Source organism: Taudactylus pleione, unplaced genomic scaffold, assembly GCF_031769625.1.
Source record: "Taudactylus pleione unplaced genomic scaffold, aTauple2 ptg000314l, whole genome shotgun sequence".
Classification (NCBI taxonomy): Eukaryota; Metazoa; Chordata; class Amphibia; order Anura; family Myobatrachidae; genus Taudactylus; species Taudactylus pleione.
Genome location: NW_028284715.1, coordinates 18,027,835 through 18,045,774, shown reverse-complemented (window position 1 = coordinate 18,045,774; position 17,940 = coordinate 18,027,835). Strand labels below are relative to the sequence as shown.

General features: G+C 44.0%; 1 protein-coding gene across 1 annotated transcript in view; it reads left to right on the top strand.

Annotated features, from left to right (window-relative positions):
* The window catches only part of LOC148510679 (NADH dehydrogenase (ubiquinone) complex I, assembly factor 6-like), a 73,542-nt gene extending 65,131 nt beyond the window's left edge, over nt 1-8,411 (top strand). The window contains exons 4-5 of the mRNA XM_088442626.1: nt 3,296-3,352; nt 8,283-8,411. Coding sequence (XP_088298752.1) covers nt 3,296-3,352; nt 8,283-8,411 — 186 coding nt within the window. The remainder of the gene's footprint in view (nt 1-3,295; nt 3,353-8,282) is intronic.
* The last annotated feature ends 9,529 nt before the right edge of the window (nt 8,412-17,940 follow it).

Sequence of the window (17,940 nt, the reverse complement as noted above, 5' to 3'; positions counted from 1 at the left end):
TAGCCGGTAAATAGTATAGGCTTTGTTCTAAATGTAAGAGAAGACAAGTATGCTCCGAGCGCTCACCTGTGGTATCTTGATCCTAACACTGGGTGACATTATGTGGGTTGATTGATGATGAACACAGTAACTAAAATAAAGTGGCTAATTGGATGCACAAAGGCAGTGTTGGTTGTAGATAAATACCATTTGAAGTGGATGTAATATTGTGATAAATATTCAGTACATTGAGTGGGAGAGAACACACTGACTAATATGATGGGGTGAATTAGGTGGGCTTTTATTAATAATACTGAAGTGCAGTATATTACAGTTAGATATGTTGGACTTGAGATGATGAATAATGGAGTCAGATGAAGGTATGGTAATTCTGATAGAACAGTGTGATGCACAGGTGACCTTGCCAGGGTATAGGACAAAGGATATACAGTGAACATGTGACAGTACTGTGCACAGACTCAGGTGTGAGGGAGGGTGTGTAGACAGGGACATTAATGGGAGGGAGCGCCGCCTGCACCAGCTGATGGGTCCGGGAGATTGCGGTGGGTCGGTTCATGCGTTTGGTCTATTGGCTTAATGATTAATCATTGGCGCAGGCTGCAGTAAGGCCATGTCCTGGCCGGTGTGAGAGGCGGTTACCTTATGGCACGAAGGTGAAGACAGTCTCTGGGTGCCGCATGGTTGATGTGTCTCTCCATAATGACCGCGCCTGGTCGGGTGGGCAGATAGTACATTGTACCGTGGGGTGCTGTAGGTGACCTGTCCTTTTAGGAGTGAGTCCCAATGCATTTTAGCCTTTTTCAAGTTTATGCTGATTTATCAGTATCGTTCTGTTGCTTTAAATCATGTTGTAAGGTTGCAGGAACATGAAAACAATGTTTCACTTATTTTATTAGGATACAATAACAAACTGACAGTAGCATTTTACATTGTTCATCATCAAACAGCCCAGATTATGCCACCCACGTCTTATTTACATTTAGAACAAAGCTTATGCTATTTACCGCCTATTGCATTAAGGTCTCAAGGGAAAAAAAAATGATCACGCACCAAAAAAAAACATATAGCAACTTTTATTATTAGCGGACATGCTTTTAAACACATAGATTGGCATTAATAGATATATATATTAAATTAATATTAAGTTAACATTACAGTTAGATAGTGCCAGTAACAATATAGTTAATTGCACATATGGTGGCTTACCCTGCATTTATAATATAGGCATGTGTATGTTTTTCATGTTGACATTTTAACCTTTTCAAAATATAGACAGTCAAAAAGTCAACATGGACAATATGCTTTAGGTCTCTGTACATACTGTAACCAGCAGTCGCAGTATAGGCAGGTGTACACGCTTTGCTTGTCATTTGCTTAGTGCAACTAAGCAGGGGATCAGCGTTACTTTTTTGCCATTTATTTAGTGTTACTATGAATGGCATTAGCGGCTGTTGCAATTACGACCATGGCACTTAATGTAATGCTACTGTGGAACTACACATGCCAGCATGCCCTGCGACCGTTTGAGCAGGCCCTAACAGCAGCACTACATTGATGGGTTTTAGCATCCGCGGCAATTAGTGTATGCTGCTGTTGAACTACACATGCCAGCATGCCTTGTTACAACAGTTTCTTTGCAATGTGCAATACAAACTAGTATTTATTTATTTATTATTACCAGTTATTTATATAGCGTATCATGTGATGTGCTAATTGCAATCAGTCTGACATGACAGGCTTACTGTTTACTGGTCGCTTTAAGTTCTTATTCTAGTTATGTCAACATTTTGACTGTCGACCTTATGTATTTGTCTGTATTTTAAATGTCGACATTTCAAATTGTCTATATATTGAATGTCTAAATTATGTCCATGTCTATTTTTATGTATCTATCAACATTTAGACTGTCTACATATGGTCCAGGTCGTCATTTTGGTTGTCTAAATATTGTACCTGGCGACGTTATGGTGTCTATGTTTTGAATGTCTGAATTTTGAGTGTCTAAGACAGTGTTGGCTAACCTTGACACTCCAGCTGTTATGGAACTACATAACCCAGCATGCACTGCTACAGTTTTGCTATTAGGGCATGCTAAAACTGTGGCAGGGCATGCTGGGATATATAGTTCCACAACAGCTGGAGTGTCAAGGTTAGCCAACACTGGTCTAAGAAATGTACTCCACTTGTTATAGATTACACCCATATTTTGTTTCTCTGTTGAATGTCATTTAGTTTTTTTGCAAGAAATAAGAGTTAATTCTTGAAAGAAAGATATAATGTCATTTTATATGACAGAATCTTAACTGGCTCTGGGAGATGACATGAGAAAGGGAAGGCAGATGTAAATATTAATTAATTAATTTGTGCAATCTGGAGACCTTCTCTAATGACTACTAAAGGCGGCCAACAGGGAGACAGCTGTCTAGGACATGGCTCCTTCCTTAGAGGTGTGGGATTGGGGAGCTCCCCACTTCCGAAGGAATTGATTGATTTTACTATTTTTCATCTTACATTTTAAAATAAAGTATTTTAACTAAACTGTCATTAGTGTGGAAATAATCCATGCTTTCATTTGTGTGTGTGATAATTTCATATTATGATATTTGTGATATTACAGTTTGATCTTAGTGTGATGCTATAATATAATATGTATGTGGTATTATATTATGATATGTGTGTGTGATTATATCATGATCTGTGTATGGTGATATATCCGGATCTGTGTGTGATGATATTATATTATGATCTTAGTGTGATGCTATAATATAATATGTATGTGGTATTATATTATGATATGTGTGTGATTATATCATGATCTGTGTATGGTGATATATCCGGATCTGTGTGTGATGATATTATATTATGATCTTAGTGTGGTGCTATAATATAATATGTATGTGGTATTATATTATGATATGTGTGTGATTATATCATGATCTGTGTATGGTGATATATCCGGATCTGTGTGTGATGATATTATATTATGATCTTAGTGTGATGCTATAATATAATATGTATGTGGTATTATATTATGATATGTGTGTGATTATATCATGATCTGTGTATGGTGATATATCCGGATCTGTGTGTGATGATATTATATTATGATCTTTGTGTGATATTATACCATGATCTGTTTGTGATATTATGAACTGTGTGTGATATTATATTAGGATCTGTGTGTGATTATTTTATGTTATAATGGTCATTTAAATAATTAAGATACATTTCTAATCTGACTAATAACAAACCCATTAGAAGACACTTAATTCTTATCTATCTCTCTGTTATTTAGGCTCGATCCTTTCAGAACAAAGTTCTAGCGAAAGCTTTTTCTGCCTTTAATATCACAGTAAGTAACTGTAGTCGCCGATTATCTGGGGCTCTGCACACATTTCCAGCATGTCTCTGCTCCAGCACACATCCCACATAGATCCTCCGCTGCCTTATTGGCCTTCTGTCAGGAAATGATACTGTAAACATTACATTTAGCTGGAGGTCAGGTGTATCGTGCAATCTATGGAAAATATGTAATCCCACTTCACGGTAATACCTGGATCCTCTTACCAAGCCTTGAATAACATTCTTGAGAACATTCGCGTGTAGGAAAATGTAACACTTTCATCCACTGGTATTAAAACACGTTTGATAGTTTTTTTAAAGGCAGTCAACGGGTATAAAGATGGGCCCTATTGGTTCTGATGACCCCATACACCGTTTGCCTGTTGGCTGGAGCAGAGCTGACACGCCACCAACCACAGGGGGGAACTCTGATTACATACTGCATGTAAAAAGTAGAAAGTTGCACTATCACTGATGTTTTCGTATTGCCAACGTGTACAGTAACTGGCTTTGAGGGGTTTTGATGTATTTTAGGGTACATTGCTTAAAATATTACGTTTATAAATCCTCTTCGTTTTTCTCCACACTCCCCTATCACATTGTTTAGCAGTGCTTCTCACAGTGCTTGTACAAGGACACTGTATGGTCATGATTTGGGTGACTGACATTTTCATAGGACAGCAGAAATGAATGACTTTGTTCCCGTTTGAGTATTGGACAATTTGTGCCCTGGAGTTTAGGATCCACCCCAACGATTGGAAAGGTGTGTGACCACACTGAATTGGTCAGTATTGTGCTCGGTGTGACGCTACTGAGAGTCCTACTGTACTTGGAGGTAGGAGAGCCCTGTAACAGATTGGCAGTCTCCAACTAGGCCTCTATTTACTAAGAGCTGGATTCCGACAGACAAGGAAGCCTTCTTTATGATAGATAAGGGAGGTTGCAGGCCCATATATATGACCCTTTGGAGATAGTGTCTTGTCCTATGGATACCACCATATTGGAGCTCAGGAGGGTCCTGTGTTTGCGTGCGGGAAACAGAGGACTACTGCTGTGGCCATTCGGAGACAGAGCTGGAATCACACCAAGTGACTGCAGAGGCTGGCCGAGAAGTGAACCTCAGAGATGCCAGGACTGTGTATTCCTCAGTTATGCAGTGGAAATGGTATGCGGCCTAGCCGCCTGCTTAATAGATGGCTGAAGAAGGCCACCACCAGTCTCAATGGGGGATTAAGTGATTGATTTTTTAAAAAATGTTTTAAGCCAATGTTAATTTATGTTTCAAACTATTACCTGGTGTACTTAGAAAATTGCATGCATCTATGGACCCTTCCTGCATGTGAGATTATCCATCATCAATAGGGGCGCACATTTGCACCAGCTCTATAACATTGTGGATGGATTTCTGCATACACACAAGTCAGCAATAGCCATCAATTCCGCACACACCTACGATGCACCCTCAGGACGGCTAGTTTATGTGCCCAGCTGCTGCCAGTCACACCCATTTAGCCACAAGTGTAGATGCGGTTCTGAATCGCTGGTGCAGTTGCTCATAGTTGCACGTTCTGGGCTCTGGTGCCTGCGCGGTGAGAAAACTGCAAGATCCAGTCACAAAACGGACTTGGATGCAACTCTGAATCAGGCCTATAGTCATTGACCAACGGCTGCTATGTTTGAGGATAATCGTGTCATAACACTGTATATAGCATTTGTGCAGGAGAAAGGTGACCAATAAAATAGTTTATAATGGGAATACATTTAATAGTGTTCATTCTAGCTTTTTGATGCTGCCTCCATAAGGGCAGGGCGCATTTTAAAATCGGGCAGGGCCCAGCACCATGCTGAAGCAGCCTAGCGGGAACGCTAATTTTACCTGGCAGCCTGAAACCCAGCAGTTACCGTGGCCATACGTGACCGTGTATGCCCATACAATACCGATGTTCCCATGTAACAGGGAAAATGTCAGACAGCGGCAGCGCATACACTGCCACGTGGGGCCAACCAGTGATCGCATCATTTGGGCATGTTGTAAGATATTTCATGCCCGACTGTCTGATCATCGAAGATCGGTCGCAGCCAAACACTCCAGTAATTTATTTATTAACATATTGTTATATAACGCAAAATATTCCATTGTGCTTCACAATTGGAAACATTAATAGAACAAAACTGGGTAATAACAGACAGACATTGAGGTAGGAAGGCCCTGCTTACAATCTATATCTGGCCAATAATTGCATAATGTATGCCTTGCTTTACTGATGAGCAGTGCCCCTCAACACAATGCTTAAGAACCTTTATATATATTAAAAAATATGGAGGCAACACTCCCGCAATTGAAACTTTTTTTAACTATCCTAATTATACGCTGAAAATATAGCATATATATGAACTAAAAGTGAAAAGATAGAGGGCCTGATTCAGAGCCGGACGCTCTGACCAGAGAGCTCGCTCTGAATCAGGGCCGTCCTACCTAACATTGGAGCGGCCTCCTGGCCGCTCGCATAGCTGTGGGCGACCACCCGCAGCTTATGCGCGTGGCCAAGAAGATGGTCGCGATGGTCCAGACCATCGGGTTTGTGACGAGACCCTGTGGTAGGGTCTCGCTGCCGCAAGCCCAGGAGTGCTTTTGGCTCTATCAGAGCCAAAAGCACTCCCACTGATATCACTAGTGATGTCAGTGGGGCCGGCCTCAGATGGTAGGCGTTCCCATGGGAACGCCTCCGTCTGGGCAGCCACGCCCACCAAAGGGGGCGTACTGTCACTCACCATCGACCGCACGCCCCCTTTGGTGCGAGACTCATATCGACAGCTTGGCCGTCGCTATTCGGGTCTCGCGCATGCGCACGACGGAGCTCCCTCCGTCGTGCGCATGCGCACTAGGGCAACATCGACCCGCTTGGAAGCGGGTCTGAATCAGGCCCAGAGTTCAAAATGTGAAAGTGAACAAATGGTAAATTAAAAGAATAAAGTCGGTTCGATAAGCTAAAACCTAAATTACTGCAAAATCTAAACAAGTACCAAAGACATTTGCCAATGGATGCCCATGTGTCATCATAATATTACTAAATGGCTGATAGCGTCGCACATGCGCAGGTGCCCGTACACGGACAGGGACTTAAATTGGGGATGGATTGATCCTTCCATCTACAGATCACTCTTTTCATGCAATGAGCGTTTTTGGGCAGCAACTGAGCAACTACCATGTGATTGCGCTGAACTTCTCTGTCTCATGGGAGTGTTGTGTGCGTGTAGGATGACTTCTGTGCTCGTTCGCAGCATGTGGGCGCTGATGGGACGCCTATTTCAGACAGCAGGGAGTGGGTGTAAGTCCCAATACTAACGATTGCAGCTGCAGACGGAAAAACAATGAGCCGGCCATCTGCACAAAGATGGATGGATAATCAGCATAGATGGGCGTTAGCATAAGGTAGCATGCAGATGCATCTGACTCAGAATGAGGTCCTTAGATTGTGTCATTGCTTTGCCCTGTTCTTTGTCATATTTGTGAGACTCTAGTAACTGACTCTGCCCCAGTGATGTCATGTCCACCCCTTGCCCCAAGGCCACTCTGTGTATTGTCTTCACTTAAGAATAAAGCTCGGTACACACTAGTCGATATTTCGGACGATTTGACCATTTCCGACAGATCGGAGCGACAAGTCATTCAAATCGTGCAGTGTGTACCCACTATGACGGGCGGTGCGCGCTTCCGCGGGGTCTTCAGCCGCATCGTCAGGTTCGGCCCAACATGCAGCTCAACCTGACATATTGGTGGGGCACCAGATCATCTAATGTGTAGCAGCCGACCAATATGATGGCCCGTCGGTGCGGGGGGTCGCCCATTGATTCGTGGGATACACACATCGTTTAATGTGTACCCAGCTTAAGATTGTCAGGAGAGTTCTAAGTGGAGAGAGAAGCATTATAAGATGAAAAGAATGGCAGCCAATTCAAAGGTGTACTGTGTAAGCAGAGAATATGATATAAAGTCATGAAGATGCTTACAGTGGCGTCAGAAGGGGGGTGTGGGCCGCACTCGGGTGTTACCCGCCGAGGGGTGACACCAAAGTGCCAACTCCCCCTCAGTGACAGGAGCCGGGTGCTGCACTGTAGCATTACATGCAACACTCAGCTCCTGACACTGAGGGATCCGGCACTGCAAATACACCGGTCCCCGGGGGCAGCGCGAACTGCACTACTCAGTGCACCGGGTGTCACCAGTGGAGGAACGCCACTGGATGTTTAGCCATTATCCTCGCTCTCACACCTCCTTGCTCCCTGAAATAATTCATGGTAGGTGGCAGCAATGAATATTCCCTTTTGTCTCTCGCTTGGGCAGTGTTGCAGCTGTCTGTAAAACAATTAGAACTACAGCTGCAAAAATGATGATTAAAATATACTTTTGACACCGTACATCTCCTTTTCCCACTGAATTGTAACCCCATCTTGGGCAGGACAATCCCCCTACCTTTTCTTTTCAGGTGTGTATTTTTTCTCCATCTATATGTCCCTGTTTTATGCATGTCCTTTTTTTCCCACTGTACGTGCTGTGTAGCACTTTCATGCCGTACAAATCAATGACCATGATAATAATGAGGCAGCTGAAAGTAACACTGCTTCACCTTCTTAAGAATTAGGGGATTTTAATTTAATAACAACTGCATCTTATTTATTCTATAGTCCCCTTATGCTATTATATTTAATACCTTTCTTTGGGGATCATTTAAATACCGATGAACAATAAAAAGATGCTAGAACCAATCAGGTTTTATGTTGTCTTTTTTTCATTTAGCTGTTTAAAGAAAATACAATTGCTGATCTATTTGCTGTGAGTTACAGGATAGTTTTCCATTGCTATAGTTTTCATAAATGTCTCCAGATTATTACATTGTGTATCCTTTCCAAAATGATGATTATAATTTTTTTCCCCCCAGGTTCCTTTGGACAGTTATCTGAAAAGGCTCCGTAAGGTAGACTTCAACATCTTTCACCCAAGCCTACAGAGGCGAAATCCCTGGCTTCCATGGTCATTATATATTCAGTCCTGGAGAAAAAACTATTAAAATATATTTTTCTAAAAAAAAAATGGCCTTTATTTATTTTTTCTTCATTTATTTGACTTTTCAGTCTTGTGGTCTGAATGCTCCGATAAAGATTTATGAAATGTTGGCAAAGTACTTTATCTTCCTCCGTTTTGAAAGATTACACTTTGCCAGCATTAGAGCACAGATTGAGCTGTGACTAAAGAACCAAATAGCCTTGAGTTGTGTCACACGTCAGCTGCATTGTTCAGCAATTCAAAACATCCCCAGAGCTTTTTACCAGTGTTTATATATATATATATATATATAATATATATGTGTGTGTGTGTGTGTATGTATATATATATATATATATGTGTATATATATGTGTGTGTATGTGTGTATATATATATATATATATATATATATATAAATCACAGGGGCTCTGCACTCACCATAATAACAATAATAATAATAAACAGTGGGGTTTTGGTTCATGAATTGATCAATGCATTTAAGCTTGCTGCCCCCGACAAGGGACCCCACTTTACTGTAAGTCCCTACTCTATTGCTCAGAGTTATAACATGGAAATAACTATCACATTAGTGTTAAACTCATGGTGTGCTATCGAGGTTTAAAGCTCACAGTAAAGGTGCATACGCATGGGACAATCTGTACCACCAACGAACATGAAAAATATCTTTCAGTGAGTCATCCTGCCACATCTCTGAACATGCAAAGTTGACGATATCGTCCAGATTGGCCTGCATGTAGGGACGATCATAGATATCGTTATCGTTCATGCGGGAACGCGCATCGTTGGTCGTTCACTGAATAAAAGTGAACGATAACTTTGCTTTTAAACGTATGAGAGGCACCTAGCACACCTGTTGCAAAGCACCTAGGAGAACAGCTGACACAAGCTAGATTAAACAGGATAAAAGGGGTGCATGAGAAAATGTGATCACAAAATGATTAATTAAAAAAATGAATCAAACAAAAAGCACTGATCCACGGCACTCACCATTCCTAGATTTGGGGTGCAACATGGTATGTGACCACATTGTTTAGATAGAAATCACAGGGGCTCTGCACTCACCATAATAATAATAATAAACAGTGGGGTTTTGGTTCATGAATTGATCAATGCATTTAAGCTTGCAGCCCTCGACAAGGGACCACACTTTACTGCAAGTCCCTACTCTATTGCTCAGAATTATAACATGGAAATAGCTAATGTGATAGCTATTTCCATGTTATAATTCTGAGCAACAGAGTAGGGACTGGCAGTTAAGTGAGGTCCCTTGTCGGGGGCTGCAAGCTTAAATGCATTGATCAATTAATGAACCAAAATCCCACTGTTTATTATTATTATTATGGTGAGTGCAGAGCCCCTGTGATTTCTATCTAAACATTGTGGTCAATGAACAACCTATCAGGCAGGCGGTGCACACTGGACGATCCAGCGACCGCCCGTCAGATATGTCTTTCACCAACACCATTGAACTTGCCGGCGTCGGCAGCTAGGTCGATCCGTCGTTTGTCCATACGCGGACGATAGAATCAACCCCAATGTCAGGCGGGGGTGCGCATAGTGGGTACACACTAGACTATGTGCCCAATATGTCGACCTGATCCGCAGGATCGGATTACATATCGTCTAGTGTGTACCTGGCATAAATCTCAAAAACTGTGCCACAAGGGCCGGAAGTGAGATAAAAGGTTTAGAGACCGTAAAATAGGAATAGTTTGCGATCTGTCTCCCCAGTCCTAATGGTCACAGAGCAGCCTTGAGGGCTGGAGGTATCCCGAGAGGCAGGGCAGCGGAGATATCCAAGGTAAACAATATAGTCCACTTCAGACGCTGCACTGCGGTTATTGCCGCCGGAATGGTGCAGGAATGTGTTGGCTGAAGATGCGGCACTGTGGTAAATGCCACCGGAATGATGCAGTAATAGTGATTGCTGAAGACACTGTACTGCGGTTAATGCCGCCAGGATGGTGCGGCAGTGAAGAGATGAGGTGTACACATACTGTGGAGGTTGTTGCCATGTAAGGCTGGAGACTCGGAAGCAGCAGTGCACACTGTGTCACCAGAATATGACACAGCACTTGGAAGGCTGGAAGCACTCTGCAGCGGAGATAGTGGCGATGCTATGCTGCAACCTCACGCTGCAGTGCTGTTAATGCCGCCAGTAAGTGATGCAACAACTGGGAGGGATGTGTACATTCGCTGCGGAGATGGTTGTGGTGTAAGGCTGGAGACCCTCGGACGCAGCAGTGCGCACTGTACTGCCGGAATATGACACATCACTTGGAAGGCTGGAAGCACTCTGCAGTGGAGATAGCCACAGTGTAATGCCGGAACGTCACACGCTGCAGTGCGGATAATGCTCCTGATATGTTATTCGACAGGAGACACGATAGACTCAGGACTGGAGATTCTGACAATCGCAATGAGAGATACCAACTCTATGGAACCGGAAGCACGTGTAAGACGCTATCACCGGCATTCGAGAAATGCACCAGCAAGACAGAAAAAGGAGGAAGAACCAATCCAGTCCCGGCAGGGATGACGTACAGCCGGATGGGAGGACTTCATGAGTTGGCAGCTTGGCATCTCCGTCTCCCGGCAACAGGCCGAAGAGAATCGCCGGGAGCACCATTGTCCAACAATACTCCGCGGCGGCTTGTGACACCCTTCCCTTCAGCCTCTCCTCCACCCCACGGTTATTTACCAAAGTGATGGCGGGAATGGTGGCTCACCTTTGGTCTTTGGGTGTAATGATCGTCCCTTATTTTGATGATCTACTGTTACAGGCTCTGACTGCGGACATCCTTCACTCTTATGTCTGTCTGGTGCATCACACGCTCATTTCATGGATGGATTGTGAAATTCAAAAAGTACAATCTGACCCTGTCTGAGACTGCTATTCCTAGGGATATTGTTCGGCATATCCTTGTAGAGGATTTTTCTTGATCCAGAAAAGATTCTGGCCATCCAGTCGCTAGTGAGGCTGGTTATCAGTAACGGGTTGTTTTCCATCCACTTGTGCATGCGACTCTTGGGGAAGCTTGTCTCCTCCTTCGAGACTGTCCTGTTTGGCAGGTTCCACTTCCGGGAACTCCAATTGGACCTGCTTTCCAAGTAGGATGCTCACACCATCACCTGTCCAGAGTAATTTACCTTTCCCCTCAGGCCTCTGGGTCCCTCCAAACATCTTCGCGATGGTAGCCCATTTACACAATCTGGGATTGGACGTTAGTCACCACAGATGCCAGTTTCTCAGGCAGGGACGCAGTGGTGCTCTGGTTTCATGGATTTTGGTCTCGGAGGAAGTGTTGCTGCCCATCACTGTCAGTACAATCTGCAGGGGTGTTGTACCTCAACTATCCGGATCTTCACCCGGACATTTTCCAGACTCTGGTAGCATAATGGGGCATGGCAGATGTCAATATAATGGCATACAGTCTCAATCACAAGGTACCTCTTTACTGTTCCCAGAACGAGAGACCTGTCTGCTTTGGCAACAGATGCTCTAACTCTGCCATAGTCCTTTCGTCTGAGCTACCTTTTCACATTGTTTCCGTTTCTTTCTCTGGTCCTGAAACACATCATTTGGGAACAAGCGACTGATCCTGGTGGCTTCGGATTGGCCATGTCAGTCGTTGTATTTGGACCTCCGAGATCTTCTGTTAGATGAACTGTGGCATCTTTCACTTTGTCCAGGCCTGCTGCAACAAGGGTTGTTCGTTCATCCCGCTTTACCTCGGCTGCATTTAACAGTATGGCTATTGAGGCCTCCATTCTAAGGGTGAAGGGTATTCCGGAGGCTGTCTTTCTGATTATGCTGGAGGCTCACAACCAGTCTTGGCCTCTTCACAACTCATTACCACCGCAGACTTATGCAGCGCTGTTTGAGCTGAACGAGGTACCTCTTCCTTCCTTCTGTATCTCCCATCTTATGTTTCTTCAGGCAGATTTGGATGGGATGTGGGTCTCCAGCTAGGATCCTTGAGGGCACTGGTTTTGGCACTGTCCACCTGTTTCCATTGCTGCTTGGCCTTGGTTCCTGAACGGCAGATGTGTATGCAAGGGTTCCACCGTCTCCAAACCCCATTTTCTTCCTCCCACAACTCCGTGGGACTTGAATCTTGTCTTAGATTTTTGCTGTCAGATCTGTTTGAACCGCTTGGCTCAGTGGACTTTAAATACCTTTGAGACATTCCCAGTGTACTCCAGTGACCCCCAGTGGATGAGGGAGAAAACAGGATTTTTGTCAAAAGAGTAAAAATTATTTATTTTATTCCATTGGGGACACTGGAAGCCCTCCTGGCGCTGCTGTGTTTAGTTGTCTTCTGTTTGGGTTCCGGCTGTTTGTTGTTGTGACGTGTTCTGTCACTTAGTTGGACTTTTTTCCCTCCTATGTTTCTATATTTTTCTCCTCTCATCTCTACTTGCGCTTCGTTAAATTTAACTAAGATGAGGTGGGGTTGGAGGGGGAGACGCTACTATCATATCAACTAAGATTTAAAGAGCCAGGCTCCGCACACCACCATCTATACTCCAGTGTCCCCAATGAAATCAAAAAAATTGATTTACTGGTAAAAAAAATCCTGTTTTTATAAGCATTGAAAGATTTAATAGATTTAATTATACTTTAAATAGCTCACATTCAGCAACCACATACTGAACACAAATGGAATTGTAGCACCAAATAACTCAACAGGGTAGAAAATAACCATACTGTATCTAGACAATGAATAGACCGTATGTATTTTTCTTTATTTTGTGAACAAAGTAAAAGCAATACAATAAGCCCAATTTAGCATATTTTACTCAAGACTACAGCACAGTGATCAACTTTTGTTCCAGTACAAAATGTTTTGTATTTTTTTGTTTGATATTCTTTTGCATTGAGTTTCAAACTTTGTTTTTTTTAATTATTATCATTATCGCACAGTGGGGATTGCTTTAGGAATAAGTGTATTATTTTGCAGACTTCGGGATAAATTTACTAATAATTTTGTCTGGCCCGAATTTAAACACGTTCGGCATTGCAGAGACACGGGGGAGTTTTGTCAGCTAAAACACTCAAATTTACCAAGAATCATGTTTTTTCCAATGGTGTACGAGATCATGTTTCTCCCCCGTGTTCCCTGTGTCTGACCGCAGACAAACACTCCCGAACATGAAGCCTGCACAGATCAGTGAGTTCTGTGCAAACTTCTGTATGTGTATAGTGTAAATAAAATAATAAACAAAATGGTGTGGGGTTCCCCCCCCCCAAAAAAAAAAAAGCATAGCCAGCACTGGGTTTTTTAAGCTGGCCTTGGTTCAGGAAATATGAGTGGGAAACGGCTTGGGGGTCCCCTTATTTTAGTCAACCAGCACTGGGCTCCTGAGCCGGTCCTTGCTCAGGAAATACAAGGAAGAAAATGCTTAGGGTTCACCCGGATTTCCATCAACCAGCATCGGGCTCATTCTAGCAGGGGGTAATTCCACAGTGGGGTGGACATGCTTCACTGTGTCCCCTGGCCCAACTAGTCAGCCTAGGCTGGGGATTCCTCAGGAAGTGGGGACCCCCCCCAATAAAGGGCATGTCAGCACTTGGAGATCCGCAAGTTGGGACCTAAGAGCCTGCCGGATATGACCAAGCTAAATATGGTGAGAGCTGCTGTAATTGATGCACAGTCACTCTGAGGCAGATCCATGCAGTGTGTACCAAATACTTCCCTACTCTCCCAGAAGTTGCAGGAGGCTCCCGATTTTTCAGGTAGCCCCTCGCATGCCCAGAAGAGTGCCCAGATCTCCTGCATACCGCCCACTTCCTAGTGAAGAGGGCAGAATGGGGAGATAAAAAAAGAATCTCTGGTCAGGGAGGGGGTGAGGCTAAAATTAAAAGTTGCGTCATTTAGCCCCACCTCCTCTCCATCGACCCTCAAATTGTGGCATTTTGCCGCAGAGAGGCGGGGCTTAATGGCATCTGAGTCTGCCCCGCCCCCCGAAATAGAGAGCTGCGTCTCCTCTGCGTGTTTCTCCCAAAGAGGATGGAAAGTGTAGGTAAGTATGGTGCACCATGTGATTGCAGAAAGGGGAGATAAAAAAGGAATCTCTGGTCAGGGAGGGGGCGAGGCTAAAATGAAAAGTTGCGTCATTTAGCCCCACCTCTCCATCGACTCTCAAATTGTGGCATTTTGCCGCAGAGGCGGGGCTTAATGGCATCTGAGTCTGCCCCGCCCCCCGAAATAGAGAGCTGCGTCTCCTCTGCGTGTTTCTCCCAAAGAGAAGATGGAAAGTGTAGGTAAGTATGGTGCACCATGTGATTGCTGTAGTAACATGACATAATATCATTAACAGCAGGGAGTAGTCTGATAGGGAACTACTAAGCCGGCTTCTTTCCCAGTGGTGTAGTAACAATAAATATACCCCGTACCGGCACTGTTGTCTGGACACAAGCTCCACCTGCTTCACTCACGCTACGCCATTGAGAGAGTGGCAGAGAGTGCTTAGAGTTTTATGTTTGGTGTGGATAGGAATTTACTAATTTGTGAGGGTATAAGATCAACTGGAGAGGTAGAGTAGGAAGCTCAGAAGAGAGTAGATTCTTAAGGGGTATATTTACTAAAGGTCGTTTTTCCGTCAGTTTTGCAATCTGCCCATTTACAAAGTCCGACGAAAAAGTGACCAAATGACTGATTTTAGAACATCAGACCAACTATCAATTATTTTACTTAGACAATTTTGCAAACCGCAGATTTACTAAGCATCATGTTGCAGAAACAATCAAAACTGACCAAAAACCAAGGACCAACACACCAAAATAATAGAACTGTCTATGGCAGCAGAGTTTGAGTGGCGTCACTGGGTTGGTGACACCAAATGGTCCCCCTGCGTGCACCCAAAAAGGCGGTGTTGCATCTCAGAGGAGGTGTTTGGCCACACGGCACACCCAGTGTTATATCACTTTGGGGGGCATGCCTGGCACCCCCAGAGACGCCATGTTGCATGCTGCCCCCAGAGACTCTCTCCCTCCCCCAGAGTTCAGTTCCCGGCTCTCGGTCACTGAGGAGGAGCCAGTATTTTGGCATCACCTCCTTGGAGAGCGCCACCCGTTGAGGTCTGCACCCCCATAGTGACACCACTGAGGTGGTGTAATCATCAATAAAGTACAAGAAAGATCATTAAGTAGTCAAACATATGAACTGACAAAGTTTAAATAGTTTATGACAAACCGTTTCAGTTACAAGACAATGACGTACCAAGTTTGCAATATGAGTTCACAAAGGGGTGAAGTGGCAATCCACAGGGGAGGAGGGGAGCAAAAGAGGGGTAGGGCAATAGGGATATAGATCCAGAAGGGAAGAACCATAGGGAGGGCAAGTAATTAAGTAAAGGGAGTTTGGACACAAAAGAATTAGGTCATGGGCTCCCACATTTAAAATTAAAATAAAATGATGTATTGTGGATAATGCTTGACATAAATTCCATTTTCTAGACTTGTTAGATCTTGGGAAAGGCAGAGTGGGGACATAGGGTTTCTTCCAATCTGCAGCAATCTGGCATGTGGCTGCAGATTAAATGTAGTGTATCAGGGGCGGACTTGGAGTAACACGCACGGTGGCAAGCTCTCAGTCAAATCCTGTTTCCTCATCCTGAGTACTGCCCCGCGGTGATCGCTGCAGTCATCCAGTGTGGGAACGTGCGGTGACTGCGGAGGTGTCCTTAGATCCGGTTTTAGAAGTCATGGAGTCTCCTGTACAGCCAAAAATTTTCAGCGGTCTGTATACTCTACATACTACGTGTGACACCGAGCAGTCCCAGTGCTGGCAGTCTGCACTGACGAGGCCATCTGTGGTGGGGGATTCGCCTGAGCACCACACTTACCTCCTTCCAGTCCTCTTATCTCTCCGGCTCCTTCTCTCCCTCTCTCTCCATGACTGCTGGAATGATTCGTTACTAGCTTATCAGCATCCTACTGATAGATAAGTTTCTCGCACAGCCACAGCTCCTGCTTATATTAATCTCTGCACTGCTGAGTCCTATTTCTCTTTTGCCTTCCTCATTTGTATTTGGAATCTGTAAGAGGCTGTGCACCCGTGCATTCTAATGTTCATATCCTGCATTATGGGGACAACATCCCACGCTGCAGCCACTGCTGGACTAGAGTGTTGTTCCTCTACTTATGCTCCCCTGGCGCCTGTGGATGCTGATACCCTGGGTCCTCCTTAGTCTTCTTCACAAGCACTACATGATTGGAGTCCACTGCCTTCACCTGCAGTCACCCTGCAACAGGTACTTGATGCAGTTTATGGCAGCGAGAGAAGGATTACGGTGAAAATAAGGGAGTTGCAGGCGGATTTGTCACTTCTGTGTCATGATTTGCAAGTAATCCGTGAACGTTCTGATGGAGCTATGCCTCACCTTACCACCCTAGGGGACACTTTTTCTCCACTTATCCTTCAAGTTGAGACTTTGGGGTCCCAGGTGTCCAATATGCAGCAAAAGTCGTTGGATGTGGAGAGGGGCATAATATGCAGTAATAATGTAAACCTTGTGCAATTGTCTGACAAGGGTGACGGTGTCAACCCTTTGGAGTCTCTTATACATTGGTTATCCCACTTTGTGGCTGCACGTGCTTTCCGTGTGCCCACTAGGATCCTATTTCCTGGTATCCTCCGCTGCACACTCTTTGTCGACCTGCTCCACTGTGTAGACCATGACGTTGTTCTTAGACTTGTCCGCATTAGGGGCTTTCAGGACCGTCCTATTTATGTTTACATGTTTTTGGATTTTGTTATGAAGGTCCAGACAACTAGTGCTCAGTTCCTCCTTGTTCAACGATTCCTTCGAGACCTCAATTCACCCTATGCTACATTGTCTCCGTCCAAACGAAGAGTCATCGCAGACCGTGACAACTGGCTGGAACATTTGGCTTTCAGGTGGACTCGCCCTCCCGACTGAATCTGGTCTTGTTTTGCTGTTCTCCAGCTAACTACTGAGTTTACTGTTATATATTCATTTTACTACATTATGCAGTATGTTTATGGAATGTGCATTTTAGATTGTTTAAACAAAATCTCCTGACTACAGTTAAAAATTACTAGAGCTCTGCAAAGTTCTATCTATTTCTGGACAGGCCGATGCGATTGTTATTGTAATTGCCTTTATGTAGAGGAGTTAGGCTCCTGCAGATCTCCTTGCCATTGTGCCATATGTATGATGGTTCCCACCAGCTTCTCATTATTTTCCAAGGTTGTTGGCTCCACTTTATTGTGTATTTTTTCTTAGGCTACTGTTTGGCTGAAGGGTCCATTATACTACAATATTTGACATGTTCTACAGGTAATTTGTACCCTTTGTGTGTTTTTTCTTAGGACCACTCTCATCAGCTTGTCTCTGTGTATTGCGGTTCTGTGCTCCATTGTGCTGTTTTTTTTAGTATTTGTTATATATCCGAAATGTTTTTTATCGGGCTCCTGTTTGGTTGGAGGGTCCCTTATCATATTCCGCTTCAGTTGTACGCTCCTGTCTGCACTATTCTCCTTATTAGTAGACCTGTAGTTAT